At 50.3% G+C, this 16,202-nt stretch overlaps 1 protein-coding gene across 5 annotated transcripts; it reads right to left on the bottom strand.

Moving 5' to 3' along the window:
• Nucleotides 1–445: 445 nt before the first annotated feature.
• EGR2 (early growth response 2) lies at nucleotides 446–7,516 on the bottom strand. 5 transcript variants are annotated; one of them, XM_069460151.1, is made up of 4 exons: nucleotides 7,456–7,516; nucleotides 6,930–7,036; nucleotides 4,286–4,494; nucleotides 446–2,923 (listed from the first exon to the last, which is right to left on the bottom strand). In XM_069460151.1, exons 3-4 carry the CDS (start codon nucleotides 4,452–4,454, stop codon nucleotides 1,671–1,673), a joined length of 1,422 nt encoding a protein of 473 aa, XP_069316252.1. In that variant the 5' UTR covers nucleotides 4,455–4,494; nucleotides 6,930–7,036; nucleotides 7,456–7,516; the 3' UTR covers nucleotides 446–1,670. The 5 variants fall into 5 exon arrangements, with proteins under 5 accessions (XP_069316252.1, XP_069316251.1, XP_069316254.1 ...); XM_069460150.1 differs by lacking the exon at nucleotides 7,456–7,516 and having other exon boundaries at nucleotides 4,286–4,394; nucleotides 6,930–7,142; XM_069460153.1 differs by lacking the exons at nucleotides 6,930–7,036; nucleotides 7,456–7,516 and adding an exon at nucleotides 4,495–4,793 and having other exon boundaries at nucleotides 4,286–4,394.
• Between the last annotated feature and the right edge of the window lie 8,686 nt (nucleotides 7,517–16,202).

Genomic DNA, 16,202 nt, shown 5'->3' with positions numbered 1-16,202 from the left:
AGCTTGACCACGCCACCACACTTTCCACAAAGCCACATCTCGTCTGAGTTCCAGGCCCTGGTCAGGGTTCTGAAAGCAGTTGCAAATGTGTAGTCTCCGAGTGGGCACTTGTTTGTAAGTATTTATTTTCCGGAGCCCACTCAGGAGCAGAGAGAAGCTATAGGCTGTTACAGAGGACGGAACAATGAGTCAAAACAACGCCTCCCCACTTTTACACTAATGCATGGGGGAAATCCCCAGAATGCTACTGTTTGATTATGAATGGAGATTGCTTTGGAGTGAGAGGGGTGGTGTCCACAGGCTAGCAAAGAAAACTTGGAGGTCTTGGCTTGGTCAAAGCACTTTAACCCACTAGTACTTAGTGCCGTTTTTTAACAGTCCCACAAGTGTTGGCTGACTATTTAATTCCCATCAAGTATTTCAGAAATGATTTCTGCAGCAAAAATATTGTTGAAAAGTATTTATTTACACTATAGTCATAAACCATCCATTATCTGAACTTCAGTTAGTGGTTTTACGTTAGAATAGATCATTTATTTTTCCACAACTATTAAGAGCTAATAACCAAACAAATCAGCTCCAGTAACATTATGTACATTCTTATCTGAAATTTGACTACAAAGGTAACACTTTTAAGTCACAAAACAAAGCATACAAAAATATACTTTCTAAAAAAAATTCCAAATATTAATAGGCAGAAATATACAGCCATACTAAACCCAGGGAGTAATTTTTTTTTTCCATAGTAAGGCAACCCATTTACATGCAGACCCTGTCACATTGTCTACATCACACAAGGCACCAAGGACACTTCCAACACAATTGCATGCATCCTAGTTTCAGAGAATATATGTACATCCCCCTTAAATAAGTTAATCTCTGACCCATTTCAAGAGATCATAAATGCTTTACATTTTTTTACCAAAGGTTCTGAACTTGGAGAACAGTGTACATCGGAAATACACAAAATATGAGTGGATATACACTGAAAAAAATAGTCTATGTTTCTCAAACAACTCATAAAGGAGCAGATATTGCTATGCTTCTCCCATCACATTGCACTTCTGTTCTCTGAGTTTATAATACATATTGCTTAAAGGGTTGACATGACTAGATAAGCTTTGATTCATTGTTCTAGAGCCACAGAATGTGGCATAAAGGCCATGCTTCACTTATTGTACAGTATTCCCCCAAATCAGTCCCAAGCCATAAAGTGCATATCAGTTTTGCATGTCTTTTTGCTGTCCCCGCTTGAAGGAATCAGCATCTCCCAACCTACTGCCGACAAAGTCTCAGATCAACTCTGGCATCCATGATCAAAAACCTGTAATGGGTTGAAATAAGGGGAAGGGCGAGCAAAACCTAGTCAAACAACCCTTTAAAGCAGGGTGGGACCTCAGCCCTGTTGGCCAGAACCCCTCCAACCCCCTTCTGACCTCCCCATTGCCTTGGGGTGATAGTCAACTCACCTAAGAGAGACTAAAATGGGACAAGTTTTAGGAAGGACTGGCTTCCAAGAGGACAGTGGGGCAGTGCTGGGCTCCACCAAAGCCCTCTGCCCAACAAAGGGAGGGAGGGGCAGGGAAGGGTGGTAGTGTTTGTCGTGCAGCTCAAGTGGACCAAGGGCCTACGGGACCTCAAGGAGCTGGTGTGTCAGCCTGAGTCTCTTCTCAAGGTGTCCGGGTCCGAGAGGAGCAAGGGGCCAGCGGCCCTCCGCCAATAGTGCTGCTGTTGCTGCTGCACAGGGTGCCCCCAGCCTGCGTGCCCCCAGTGCAGGAGGCCGTCGAGGGGGCCGGCACCGATGAGGAGGGGGCACTGTTTTTCCGCTCCTTCTGTCTCAGGTGGATCTTAGTGTGGCGCTTCCTCTCGTCGCTCCGGGCAAACTTGCGGCCACAGTAGTCACAGGCAAAGGGCTTCTCACCGGTGTGGGTGCGGATGTGGGTGGTGAGGTGGTCACTGCGGCTGAAGTTGCGCATGCAAATCCGACACTGGAAGGGCTTGTGCCCGGTATGGATTCGGATGTGCCGTGTCAGCTCGTCGGAGCGGGAGAACCGCCGGTCACAGCCTTCTGCTGGGCACGGGTAGGGCCTCTCGTGCACTGGCGTCTTGCTAGGTCTGTTGGGGTACTTGCGAGGCCTCAGAATGGGCCGCAGTGGCAGGTGGTGTGGGTTATAGGCGGCAGCAGCGGCTGCGGCTGAGCTGCTGCCAGGCAGCCGGGGTCCCTCGCTGCCTCCACTGGCCCCTGGTCCTGTGACCCCGGCACTGGGCCCCCCCAGGGTAAAGTTACGAATGGTGGAGAGTGGAGTGAGTGGAGGGGGGACCCTCAGGGTGTCCAGGGGGCAGGGAAAGGGCTTGCGGTCAGGGCCAGCTGTACCATGTAGGTCTCTCTGGCACTGAGATGGAAAAAATCCAGGATAGTCTGGGATCATGGGGAAGAGACCTGGGTCCGTGGCTGGCTTCGGGGATGGATAGGAAGGAGGAGGTGGGTAGGCCAGAGAGGAAGAGGTGGAAGTGGTGGTTGCCGACAGGAATGCAGAGGGGTCCTGGTAGAGGTCTCCTGCACAGCCAGAATAAGGAGGAGGAGGCGGTGGTGGAGAGTAGAGGTGGTCCAGGTCAGGCTGGGTCTGGGACATGGTGCACACACCTAAGGGTCCTGTGGCCAATGGGTTTGGGGAGGCAGAGGTAACGCTGGACGAGGCTGTGGTCGAAGCTGGGGAGGTGACCCCTTGCAAGATGCCTGCACTCACAATATTGATGATGCCTTCTGGATAGCAGCTGGCACCAGGGTACTGGGGGTCAATGGAGAACTTGCCCATGTAAGTGAAGGTCTGGTTCCTGGGTGCAGAGACAGGAGCAAAGCCACTGGGATATGGGAGATCCAAAGACCTCTTCTCTCCAGTCATGTCAATGTTGATCATGCCATCTGGGAAGGGAAAAGGCAGATTGGAGGTGGAGCAATGAGAATTCAGCCAACAATCCCTTCTCACCCCCTCTCACATGGGTCCACTCCCAAGGCCCAGGATCCCAACACTGTAGAGCTGGGGCAAAGTCCAAAGGGTGCAGAAATTGAGACCAAGAGACAGTAAGAATAGGCTAGCCTAAGATTTCACTGTGGCAACCAGTGACAGTCTGGGACTCAAGAACTACCTCCAGGAAAGCAGAATGATCTCCTCCCAACCACCCCCACCCCAGCCATCTGTAGCTCTAGTCCCCAATAAAAACACCCAATAATAGCACAATATTAAAAAATTCCTCTTCTGCCTGGAACTTTTCTCCCTCTTTTTTGCCTGGGGGATCCCAAGACTGGAGCACCAGAACAGATACCACCCAAGAATCAACCCATCCAAGCTAGTGCCACAAAGGTGCCAAACCGAGAGGGGAGCCCGAGAAGAGGGGTCGGTGATTTCCCTCCCCTCCCGCTGCGCTTCAGCTGATGGCTGCAGGAGGGAACCGGGAGAGAAAGGAGTCTGTAGGTTTCCCTTCCCTCCCAACCTTCTGAGTCTTGCCCGACACTCGCGCGTCTCCGCCTCAGCCCAAGGCCAGTGGCCGGGCTTCGAGGAAGGCGCGGGGGCCGCGGGAGACGACTTTCCACAGCATCGCCAAGGAAACCGGCGGCGCCGGTGCCTCCGCGGGCCTCCCTCCGCAGTCCGGGGGCTGCTTCCCGCCGTTGCCCGCCCTCCTCCACCGCCTACTCCCTGCCTCCGCCGGCCGGAGCCCCCGCCTCGCTAACCCCCTCAACTTCGCGGGCGGCGCGCAGGTGGGGGCGCGCCTCCAGACCACAGGAGGAGAGCGCTCCGAGATTTTCTTGGAGTCGGCTCTGCCAGGGAGGGTGCTATGGACGCTTTCCTCTGGCGCTTCTCCGCTGCTCGGCTCTCCAGACGCGTAGCTCTCCCCGGTAATCCCGAACTTTACTGTCACTTTGCCCCTATCCCGGGAGACGGGAGGTCGCAGCGCCGCCGCAAGGGCCTGCGCGCAAACCTGGAAGCCCGAAAGGGCGCCTCTTCCACTTCCATCCCTGCGCTCGCCCGGGGCTGGGCGCGCCGGGGCGCACGCACCGCGGTTTGCTGGCGACCTGGCACATCTGCCCGCGCGCCCAGCTCCAGCTCCCTGGTCCCTGCTCTCGCGGGCTCTCCCTGCACCTATTTCCAGTCTTCAAAGCCAGTGCAGTCAGCACTGTCCACCTCGAGCCCCAATCCTCTCCTCCGATTCCCACACACCCACTGCACCCCACCCACCACCTCCCGGCCGCGCAGATCCCGGCCTGCGAAGGAGACACGCGGCTTACCTCCGGCCACTCCGTTCATCTGGTCAAAGGGGCCTCCCAGTTCGGCATTGGGAAAGATGGTCACCGACGTGGCGGCGAGGTCCTCCACCGGATAGATGTTGTCAGACAGCTGGTGCACAAAACCACTGAGAGTTACTGGGATTTTGTCTACGGCCTTGGCGGTCATCATTTGCTCCTCGCACAACCTGGAGACCCAACTCCCTCGCTACCTGGAGTGTCAGAGAAGCCGTTTTGGAGAGGAGTTGGACTGAGCCTGGATTGGTATCTCCTTTTGCCCTCCACACTTAAAAACAACCACCAAAAAAATAAAAAGAAAAAATCCAACAGAAATAAAACTAGCAAACAAGTTGCTGGATTATTTTTTAAAGAAAGAAGAAAAATGTCTATTTGCCACTGACTCTCTCCTGTGTTCCGGTTGTTGAGAAGCCAGGAGTTGCTGGTGTAGTGTTATTATAACAGTCAGTGTGTCCCCTCGCCGAGCTATTAATCAATTGCTGCTCGCTCAGTTAGACGGAAAGTGTTGCTCTAAGTATTTATGGGCAGGTCTTCACTGCCCGTGACGTCGCTGCCCATATATGGACTGAGGAACAGGGCTGGGCCAGGCGGCTTTTGCCGTCACATGGCTGATTTGCATACGGGCTCCGCCGGGCTCGCGACTCCCGACTGGCAGCCGGAGGGGATCCGCGGGGGTCCGAGGCGCGCGGCCGGAGTCGCAGCCCGGGTCCTGGGCACAAGCCTCGGCGGGGAGCGGGGCTTCACGGACCCCGCTGCGGCCACTGCAGGAGAGCGAGCGGGTCGGGGCTGCGGCTTGGCCTCCCGGGGCGGGGAGGAATTCCGGTTCTCCGGGACTTTCCAAAAAAGGCGAAGATCCGGTGCCCGCGGCTCCGCCTCCCCAGCCCTTGTTTGGGAGCCATTCCGGAAAATTAAACTTCGGAAAGAAACCGAGCCGAGCCGAGACACTACAGTCAAACCCCTACTCACTTTCTTGGCAGCTCAAAACCGCAAGCAAAAGAAGACAGCGAAGAAAGAAAAAAAAAAAAAAAAGCTACATGCATTCACGGAAGCTGACTGCTTTTTTCTGAATTACTTGGTGGAAAGAAGTGGCTGGTGATAAGAGTGAATGTGGTATTGCTTTTTTGGAAAGTCTGTTCTATTTATACAGGAGCGAAAATGGAACAGGTTTGGGTTGTTTGTTTGTTTAAGTATTTTGGGCACCTTGGGGTTGGGGGAGTAGACCCGACCCTAGGAGAAGTAGAATAACTGGGGGGCGCTTCGAGAGAAATCCTCAGTCGGAGACACCCTCCTTCCTCTGCCCGCGCGCTCCCCGCCCCCCTTCAGCTGCTGCGCGGAGCGGGCGCCCTTCCCGGCGCGTCTGGGCGGACGGCTGCGTGGGGGCGTCCAGATGGAGGCTTGGACACTCACCCTGCCCCGCCACACACACACAAACACACTCACACACACTCGCTCCACTTCCGCTACACACTCCCGCCTCCGCTGCCCTCTTCACACACCCACTCGCACACCTTACGCTACACACCTCCCTGTTGACAGTGTGCGCCCGAGCGCCCGCCTGGCCCACACGGTGCCCGGGCTCGCGGGGAAGGACGCTCTGCGTCCGCTGTCCGCAGCCTCACTGCTTGTCCGGGAGCCACAGAATGCCCCCGATCCCCGACAGCCCACGCTCTAGGGGTGCGCCCTGCCCGGACTCGGGCCATAATACACAACACTAGGAGGAATATTCTCCCTCTCCCTTGCCAAGGGACACCTCGATGAGCCCAGCGCGGTCGCGAGTGACATCAAACAGCGTCTCTAACGCCAGTTTCAAGCCGCCATCACTCCACACGCGTTTCCCTTTGCGAGTAAAAAGAGAGACCCCAGTGGAAACCTTTCTGTTTAGCTCCCAAAGCATTTTTAAAAAACTTTTCAAAGCTCCAGTGAGCGGCAGGTTCTGGCTTGCTGGACGCCCGCCCCTACCTCCCACCGCGCCTCAGCCCGCTCCGGGGCTGGCCCGGGGCCCCACTGGAGGCTGGTCCCGGGTCCCCAGGCCTGGCGCGCCGCCGCCTGCCTAGCCTGTGGTCGTTTGAGCAGGCTGCGAGCTGCCCCGGCCCTTTCTCGCTCCAAAGCTGAGGAGGCCAGGGATAGAGCGCAGGGGCAACCTCACTGGCGCGTCCCTCTCCCACCCCTGGCCCGGAGCGCCCCAGCCTCCTGGGGCTTAGGGCGGGCGGGAGCCACAGCGCCACGCCGTGGAGGGAGCGCGGAGCTGCAGGCGGCTCTCCAGCCGCTCACCTGCCGCGGCCGCCGCCAGTGCGCCAACTCCCACCCGGTCCGGACCGCCGCCGTCAGGGGCTCCGGGGCGGCCGGGAGCCGCCTCTGCTCCTCCACCTGAGCGCTGCTTCTCCCCCTGCCCGCCGAAAAAGCTGGTCGCTGGCGGCCTGCCATCTCTCTGGCTTCAAGCGCCCAGAGCAAATTTGGGAAAGTTTTTCGCTCGCACTGCGCGCTCTTTTCCAATTGGGGATAAAAATAAAAGGGTAAAGGAAAGAAATAGCAAGGTTAGCACCCGTGTAGGTACCTCACGCCCAGCAAAAACGTGCAAAGTCCCGTTTCTTAAAAAAGAAGAAATAAGAAAAGAAAGCTGCGCTCTTACCACGTGTGCCAGCCCGCTCCGCCTGCGCTCCGGCGGGTCCCGCGGCCCCCGCGCTGACCATGGGCAAGACGACGCCTCGGAGGGGAGCCCGACTCGCATCTCCAGCCCTGAATCCGAAAGAAGGGGGGGAAGCCGAATTATGCAAATGTGGATCCCGGCGGTGGGGCTCGGGTTACGGCCCCCGCCGGTGCCCGAGGTGAGGCACCCACCGGCGACTGCTCGAGCTTCGCTCCTCTCCGCGCACGTGGGCGGGCGGGCGAGTTGCCCCGGCAGTCCTGCGGCTGGCGCTGCCGCCAACCCCGCCGGCGGTCGCCGCACGCCGCCCGGAGGGGGAGCTCCTGGACGCCCGAGTGGCGGGCGAGCAGGGCACGGAGGGCAAGACGCCGGCCGGGGGCGGCCCCGTCGAGGGGGAACCACGCCGTTTGCGGCTGCCACCCTTCCCGGAGGGGGAGGCCAATAGAGTCAGATGGCGGAGGGGGCCCCAAGGAGTCTTGAAAGCACGTTAGAGTAAATGGGAGCGACTGACCCTCTGAAATTCTTCGGAGCTTTCCAACGACTCACACCTCCCGTAAGAGCTGCGCTACGTCAAGTCCGTGGTGCGCAGGGAATAGGGTGGGGGCAGGGGCAATCGGCAGCTGCAGAGAGGCCGGGCAGGCTCCCGATGGGTGCCTGCGGCCAGCCCTGGGAGGCCTTTGCTGAACCTCCGCTGGAAACGGGTCAGTAGATACTTACTGTAACCTTTTTTTTTTTTTTTTTTTTTAAGTGTGTCTCTTTAAGTACAAACCCTTAAATATGGGCAGCGCAGATAATGGAATAAAATCAAGGCGCATTCATTTCAAGCCAGCCACCCTGTGAATAGGTAGTAAGTTCAGAAAGCTAAAGTGACTTGCCTGCAGTTACGCAGCTGGTAAGTGGTTGTGTCCAAACTTGCAACCGGGTCTTCTGAATCCAAGTTCAGTACCCACTGGTCGCTACATCATGCCCTCAGGAAAACCCAGTTCCGGAAAGTGAACAGTTCTTGAGGACTGGGAACCTGACCGCCCACTAGGGAAGAATCAGGTCGCCTTCGCCAATTTCATCTCCTCTCTTTGGCATTTCTGAGGAGAGGAAAGCTGAGGTCAGGGCTTCCTAAGGGCAAGGGTGAAGGGGCCGTCAGGGACATGACCCCTCCCCAGCGTAAAGGGAGAATTTGAGTTCTTGGGCTCTCCAGACCTACATTATGGGTGGAGTGATCAGGTTGGCACGCAGCCAGCCACCTAAGCACAGGCATAAGAGAAGCCACAGTATCCTTCCTGGAGGCAAGAAGAGATGACAGAAAAGTAGGGACAAATAGAAATTCTAAAGGTGTTTACTGAGCAAGGTACTGTGCTGGGGGGAGGGGACGATGTGGGAGTTAATGCAAAGCTCTACCGTGGTCCCTACTGTTAAGCATTTGGACTTTTTTGTTTTGATCAAAAACTCAACAAATAAACACCTTTCTTTGAAATAGAGTTGTCAAAATGCCCAAGTAATGGGGCACTCCCAGATGTATCGGAGTTATTAAAAGAGTGGCGAATTGATGCCAGATTCCAGTTTGTTTTGTAAAGATTCCAGATCCAGGAAGTAAAATATTAAGGAAACAGAGAAGCCCTTTAGAAGGCTTGCTCCTGGCGTTCGAGGGCAGGGTGTGGAGACGCAAGGCTGGTCCTAGGTGGCCCTCAGAGTCCCCTCTCTGGGTGGTTTTCAGCTTTTTTCTCAGACTTGCAGTTTCCATTCACAATGTGGAACAGGATCACTGTCAGCCATGAGGGACATCACAAATAATTTAACATCTGCATTTTGATTTATTAGGAAACATTTTTGCACTTCATTACAGGCTCTACCTATTGTAATGTCTTTTTTGTTCACTTCCATACTAATACTGTTACTGGAGTGGGAGACAAAAGAGTATCAGAATTTTCCTTAACTGTGGACATGCATGAGGGTGTGGATCCTGAACTGGAATGGCACAGAACATGTGCATGTCAGTGAAAATCAGGCCAAATGCCAACTCTGCCATCCAGCCAAGCCTTCTTAAAGGTGCCCCTGTGTGCTGAAAAAAAAAAAAAACTGATGAATGGTTCCCTACATTCAGCTTCTCACTGCTAATCTGGTAATCTCAGGGGCTGTAAACCAAGCCCAGGTTATGCCAAACAAAATTGTTGTGAAGCCTGAGGAAAGCATTGCTTTGCACCAGTCAAGTGTGCAATCGAAGTCATATGTCATTGGCACAAATAATCTGGACAAGAGATAAAAGCTCTATGACCTTATTTCATAGAAGCAGCAGCGCTGACCAAGCAGTGGGTGCTCAGATTCCCTTTAGATAATTCTTGAGCACCTACTAGGTATCCAGCACCGCACCAAACCCTGGGGATACAATGGTGCCTAAAACCAGGTCTGGTTCCCCACCCCATGGAGCTGCTAGCATGGTGCATTACACAAATATACGATTACAAACAATGACAATGTTTGATCCCAATGAAAAAAAGACTTGCATTGGTGGTTCAGTGTAGAATTCTTGCCTGCCAATGGAAAAAAAGGACAAAGGACCCAAGCAGGTCTAGGAGGTTGAGGAAGACTTCTCTAAGCAGTGATCTGAAGGATGTGCCAGGATTAGGGCAAGATTTGTGGAAAGAGCATTCCAGGGAGAAAGAGTAGGTGTTGAAAGGCCCCAAGGTGGGAGGAAGCAAAATTCATTTGTGGAATAGAGAAAGTCTGGTGTGGGTGGAAACGTCCAAAGTTGTCTTTCCTGCCTAGTGCACTGGGGCTGAGAGTAGCCAATACAGGCATCCTCCTTGGGGAGCTTCTCCAAAGAGATTTTTTTTTTTTTTATAATTTTAGTAAACTTTTTTTTTTTTTTTTAGACAAAGTCTCACTCTGTTGCCCAGCCTAGAGTCCCGTGGTGTCAGCCTAGCTCACAGCAACCTCAAATTCCTGGGCTCAAGCAATCCTTCTGCCTCTGCCTCCTGAGTAGCTGGGACTACAGGCATGTGCCACCATGCCCGGCTAATTTTTTCTATATGTTTTTAGTTGTCCAGCTAATTTCTTTCTATTTTAAGTAGAGAAGGGGTCTCGCTCTTGCTCAGGCTGGTCTCGAACTCCTGACCTTGAGCAATCCTCCTGCCTTGGTCTCCCAGAGTGTTGGGATTACAGGCGTGAGCCACCACGCCCGGCCTCCAAAGAGATTTTAACCTCTACAGTTCTCCCTTTTCTCTGCCATTTCTTTTTCTAGCTAATGACAGTGGCATTGTAAGTTTTATGTTTGAGATTTTTTTGCCACTCAACTTCTGCAAACAAACGAGGACATGCCAACACGGTTTCGGCAAGGAGAACATATACAGAAATGCTTATTGACATCAGCATTGTGTCTCAGTGACAGTCTTAATGAAATAACATTCCTTAGTTGCCTATTTCTCATAAGGAAATGACAGACAATGAATTTTCTCCCATTTAAAATGAATAGAGCATGTAAGTGCAGCCTTTCTAGTAGAAACGCATCATGTCAAGTCTACAGATTACTTTGCCATTGCTGGCAAAAGATAAAAGGTAAATCAATGCATTGTTTATCATGATTGTTTAAGATAAGGTATGTATCAATCTGGCATCCAGGTTAATAAGTGATAGTTTGTCAGTCTGATTATAAAGGCTCAAAGCATAATCTCCATTCCAAATCCTACCTTTTTATATTTTTTAATCTTTCAGCTTATACATTTAATTTATTATCTCTAATTGTATTAAAAATGAAGTTTGCTATACCTAGGGAACCCAGGGATTTTTTATGTACATATCACTAGCCTGCTTCTGTTACCAGGTTTTAGGAAGTAATTTGTCTTTTTCCAAATAACGCGAGACGTCTTATAGAAGCTTTGCTTTTATGCTGACAAAAGAACCAGGCAAGTCAATGCATCCAGTTATCAGAGCAGTTGTTTCACAGCATTTAAACAAAAACATAAGAAAAAAAATCAAACATTTTGTATTTCAACTGAATAATCTTAATAAGAATGGTCACTATTTCTTATGGCTATGGTTAGGATTATGGGCTCTGGTGGCCCATATGGCCTAGATTCAACTCCTGTGGTCCTGAATTCAAACCCTAACTCTGCTACTACCTTGCTTTGTGTTCTTAAATAAGTTCCATAACTTCTCTGTGCCTCTGTTTCTTCTCCATGAAGTGGACAAAATGATCACAGGGTTGTTTTGAGGGTTAAATACAATAATGTGTGTAAAACCCATAGCACGCTGCCGGTACATAGTTAAGTGTTCAGTAATTATTACAATTATTGACTGCCCACTCTGCACCAGACACTATACTATGTTTTTCTAGGTTCATTGCTTTACTCCTCACAACCACCTTGACAAATAGGACTTCTTTTCCCCATTTTACAGATGAGGGAACTAAGCCTCAGAGGAGATACACAGCTTGCCCAAGTTTATACAGTTAGTAAGTTGTAGAACCAGAACATGAACTCTGTTCTCTCAATCACCAAAGCCCATGATTCAAGTACATAATGTGATACAGAACAGCCCACAGCAGATAAAATCAAAACAGTAGCTAGCTATACTTCAAATATTGGTATATGAAGGATTCATGATATTCTTCCCCCAAATTCTGAGTTGGAGAAAAGGGAACCCAGAAGGCAGAGGTTATTGGCATGTAATTTAAAACAAGCTATACCTTTGTGAAAAATGTCATCTAAACCTGGAAAGCCAAGTTCCACATTAATAATAATCTAATTAACATAACACTCCCCCACAAGATCAAAATGCATAATAATAATAGTGCTGTTCATCCAAGGAGGTTTGGGAATGTGGATTAGAAATTTAAAATTTAGATAGAATGGTTCAGTGCAAAATCTGCACTAACTAGTGAGTTACCTGCAGAACTTAAGAGACAGGGAGTATTCTTAGCTTTAGTTACAGCTCATGCAGGAGAACTGCCTTGTGTCATTTCCTCACACATTCTCTATGCCATTGCTTTTTCAATTCAATTATAAGTCCTCCAAAGGCAGAGACCCTGGAATTGTGCTTCCTGTTTATATTCCAGTCAAGCAGAGTTCTGGATAGGAATCCAATATGTGCCTTCCCAGCAGGGAGAGGGAATGAGACCTAGCCCATCTGAAATTTTCATACTCTATCTTGCCAGATAACTCCTAATTAATCCTGTCCATACCGCTGCATGCTTTGTCTACCAGTTTCTCTGAGACGTGTCATATTTCAGAGCAAGGGCAGTTACCTTGGAAAGCATCCTCTGAACAGTTTATCCTCAGATATTTCCTTTTGCAGAGGTTTAAATCATTAAGTTCTTCAAATATGCAGTAGGATAAAAGAAAAGAAAAAAATTTAAAATAGAAAAATGGAAAATAAAAAAAGCAAAAACATAAAAAAACAAAGAATAAACTTTTTTAAATGAAAAATAAATGCATCTTTAAGTTCTGAGGGGCCACCCTGTGCTGTCAGCATAGTGAGCGCTGCTGACGTGGTGGCAGCCAGCAGCAAGGACCACTGAGGAGAGGTCAGGTCAGCTCTGCTCCTCCCTGACTCTGCCCTCCCACCTCCTACTGGTCATAGGAGCCAGCAATGCACGTAGCCTAGGGATTGAAAAGTACTCAGGGCGAGGAGTCCCAAGACCCCCTTCCCAGTTCTGCCCCTGCCACTGGCTGATGGTATTACTTTGTCTTTGGTGGTTGATGCTGGGAGGAACCACCTGTGCTTACTACAATCATATCACGCAAGGCAGCTTTGGGAGACAGGCTTTTCTTTCCCCATATCTGATGATACTTCTTAACCATATGCCAGAGAGATGTAGAAACATCACATCCCCTCATGCCTGCCAGGATTTTAAATAGCAGCCAAAGAGGCCACAGTGTTTAGAAATACAATTTAAGTCTTCACTATTTTGAGGCAGAAGGGTGGTGGGGGCAGAGGAAGAGGCCTGGGTGGAGACAGAACGTAAGAACCTGGTGCTGGGGCACCACTGTGTAGTGGAAAAGACACTAGATTAGGAATCGTCCTCCATGGCTGCCTCGCCATAATAATAAGCTCTTAGTAGCAATGATGCTTAATATTTGTTGAGCATGCAAGGGTGCTAAGCACTCTGCTAACTGTGATGCCTTATCTCTTTTAAACTACCGTCCACCCTATGAAGCAGATACTCCTGTTCTTTACAGATGAGGAAACTGAGTCATGAAAGCCCAAGTTGCAGAGCTAATTAAGTGGAAGCGCCAAGACATGAACTCAAGCCGTCTGTCCCCATGACACGTGCTCCCAGCACCTCCCCCAGCCTGTGGAACTAGACGAGCCACTTAACCTCTCTGAGCCTCTGTTTCTTCATCTTTAAAATGAGGCTGGACATGCCTGCCCTGACTGCCCTTGGCCACAGCCTTGTGAGGAATCAGAGGCAGAGGATTAAGAACACATTCGGAAAATCAGGACACACGCTGCCAATGTAATTGTTGTCTCCCATGGCGATTGTTGGGGTTGCTTCCGCGACAGGGGTGAATGGAGACTGGGGGAGAGTAGGAGGCAACGTTGATGATTCCAGGACAGGGACAAGGAACCCACCATTGAGCTGAACTTGTAACTTGTTTGCCTGCTGACCAATCCTAAGGCCCTTCGGAGTGGTCTCTTTCGCCCTCCTCACACTGGAGAGTGGTCCAGATCTGTGCACCTTCTCACGTGGAGATGGGCAAGGGGGGAGGTGGGACCCCTACAGTCTTACAGCGATTGGAACTAGTCCCTGGTGGGTCTGCGTCTCCTGATGCTAATAACAAGCCCAGACACAGGGTCACACTTTTTCCTGAATCCTGATAATTACCTAGATGCCGGTTTCTGTTCAAGGGCTGTTGTGCCTAAGAGACTCTTGTTCAGCATGCTCACCGCTGAGTAACTGAACAATTTCCATCAATGGCCTTGTAAGCACACAATCAGAGTCCCCCAGAGACCTGGCAACCACTAGCCTTGTAGAATTAGAATATGATTATTCAGGCAACAGCCTGTGCAAACGTCAAAAAGAGGACAACTAGAATAATTTAGAGCCTCCCTTGTCTCTGTTTGAATTTCATGAAACAAGAGGCACCAAAGACATACTCAAAATGACCATTTTAGTCCCTTCATCTGTTCCTCAGAAATCCTAAGGATGGAAGGTGCTTTCACGGGGGACTTATTCCCCCTTTTTCCCTGTGTGTCAGGCTTTTCATCCCAAGGCATTCCTGTACAATGGCAAAGCGGACTGTCACCAAACGAATGGGAAATGGCATCTGGAAGCCCAATATGTATATATCAGATAAACTCTGGGTGGCTGTAGTTGAACCTGAGTAGAGTTGACTTCCTCCACCTCATGCAAATCCCTGACAAACAGGACAGAGACCTCTTTCCAAACTCCCTGGGGTCTGAAAGTCACGGTGGTAACTTACAGACTCAGCCCACAGTGTGCCGGGGCAGGGACTGCGGAGAAGCAGGTGGGCGAACCAGGGAGTAAGTGAAGACATAGGAATGACCTTGTCTCACTTCCAGATGCCCAGGCAAGCTCAGGGTGTTCCTTAATCCATTCAGCAAATATTTATGAAGTGTCTACTATGTGCCAGGTGCCATGCTAGGTGCTTAAGACTGCATCAGTGAACAAAACTCCCTGTCTTCATGGAGGTTACATCCTGAAAATTCTTGTGGATTTCGTTTCAGGAACCAAAAAAGGGAACTCAGTTTGGAGTGTCTTTCTCTGTCTTCAGCTAGCATCACATTGAAACCACCCACACTCAGGTATGAATCTCTCCTAAGGCCATCAGAGAAAGAATACCAAACTTGTTTTAGTAACTCATTCCAGTGTTTAATACTCTCACAAGACATTCTTCAGAGATTGAATAAACCCCCTTTTCATTGTACACTGTATTTTGTTTTCTCCTCGGGAGACTTGAAAGAAGTTAGTCACAATGTTCTGAGTAAGAACCAATCACAGGCTAGAACAGAGCCCTCAACCTTTTCTGTTGAACGTGGACAAAAATCTGAGCTTCTGTAGCCTGTTCCCAGAATTTTTGCTTTTTTGATTCTTTCACCATCCACATAAACCCTTTGATAAATTTCCTCATTCTCCACTCTTCCCAGTAGTTGTAAAGCCCAAGAAGACATTTTAGGTGTCACTCCACCCTTTCTAAGTTCCTTTTACTCACGTTACTTCTTAATATAACCTTGTATTGTTGACAAGGCCACGTTCACTTTTCCCACTGCCCAGAGAAGCCAAGTGAGCCCCAGAGGGGCCAAGTGACTTACCTAAGTCACACAGCTAGTAAGGAGGCAGAGGCAGCATTTCCAGCCAGGTCTCCAGGTGCTGAACTTGAGAGCTCTGTCTGTCTAATGAGAGCCCCAGCTGCTGGTTGGGAAGGCCCAGGTAGGTGAATGCTTGTGCAATCCCTGAGGCATTGAGATGGCTAGAGGCCAGTTACCATTTAGGTCATGTGTTCTCTCTCCCAGGTGTGTGCTGACCCTGTTCCTTACTTCTGGGTCATATTACCCCCAGTGGTGAAGACTGGTAGCATAAAATAAAACAGTAACAATCACCAACCAGCCAGATCCTGGCCTTCTAGGCTACTGAAGGCAATTTGGGGCCCCACCAGCCCCAGATCCAGCCCCTGAAGTCCTCATTTGCCCCATCTCTGTGAGGTTGGCACTGACTCACTGATTGCTAGCCTCTGGGTTATCGGCTTGTGGTGCAATCGGAAGAGATTCTCATCTTTGTGGGGTGGCTTCAGTGTGGTTGGGTCCTGACTGGGGTGACCAGCCTGACCAGGGGGAGGAGACAAATTCATCAGCTTCATCAACAGAAGGCCGTGATGGTTTTGTTTTTATTTTCAAACTTAGCTAACCTATGGCACAGTGTGCTCAAAGATGATCCCAATGTTGTTTTTAGGTGAAGTCATTTGTGTCTGTGGCTAAAATTTGGCCTCATCACAATTTTTTGTCTAATGGGTAACATTGAACCCCTCCTTTCGATCTTGCACAGAGGGCTGCCAGAGAGGCCTCAATATGATGACAGGAGCTGGCCTGCAGCTACAGGAACTGGCCGGTAACCTTGCTGGGCCATCTTCGTCCTGATTCATTATTAGAATCCTAGCCCCAATAATCTATTTTAGAGCAATAAGAACAACCAAGAAAATGCCCTTTAAGAAGCTAATTTTGATGATAAGCTGGCTTCTCATTACAGCAAACAAACAAACAAAAACCCTATTCCTTACTGTGACCTACGAGTAGCTACATGGCCTGGCC

The sequence above is a fragment of the Eulemur rufifrons genome, chromosome 28, assembly GCF_041146395.1.
Source record: "Eulemur rufifrons isolate Redbay chromosome 28, OSU_ERuf_1, whole genome shotgun sequence".
Classification (NCBI taxonomy): domain Eukaryota; kingdom Metazoa; phylum Chordata; class Mammalia; order Primates; family Lemuridae; genus Eulemur; species Eulemur rufifrons.
Note: the sequence above shows the minus strand (reverse complement) of the source record. Positions and strands in the feature narration are given on the sequence as shown.

Excerpts from the sequence above, each read along its gene's own strand:
- EGR2 (XM_069460150.1), bottom strand. The coding sequence starts at position 7,028 with ATGCGAGTCGGGCTCCCCTCCGAGGCGTCGTCTTGCCCATGGTCAGCG. Across the intron at positions 4,395-6,929 it reads GGAGCGGGCTGGCACACGTG|CTGTCTGACAACATCTATCC; the intron begins GTAAGAGCGCAG and ends TTTGTGCACCAG. Across the intron at positions 2,924-4,285 it reads GATGAACGGAGTGGCCGGAG|ATGGCATGATCAACATTGAC; the intron begins GTAAGCCGCGTG and ends TTCCCTTCCCAG.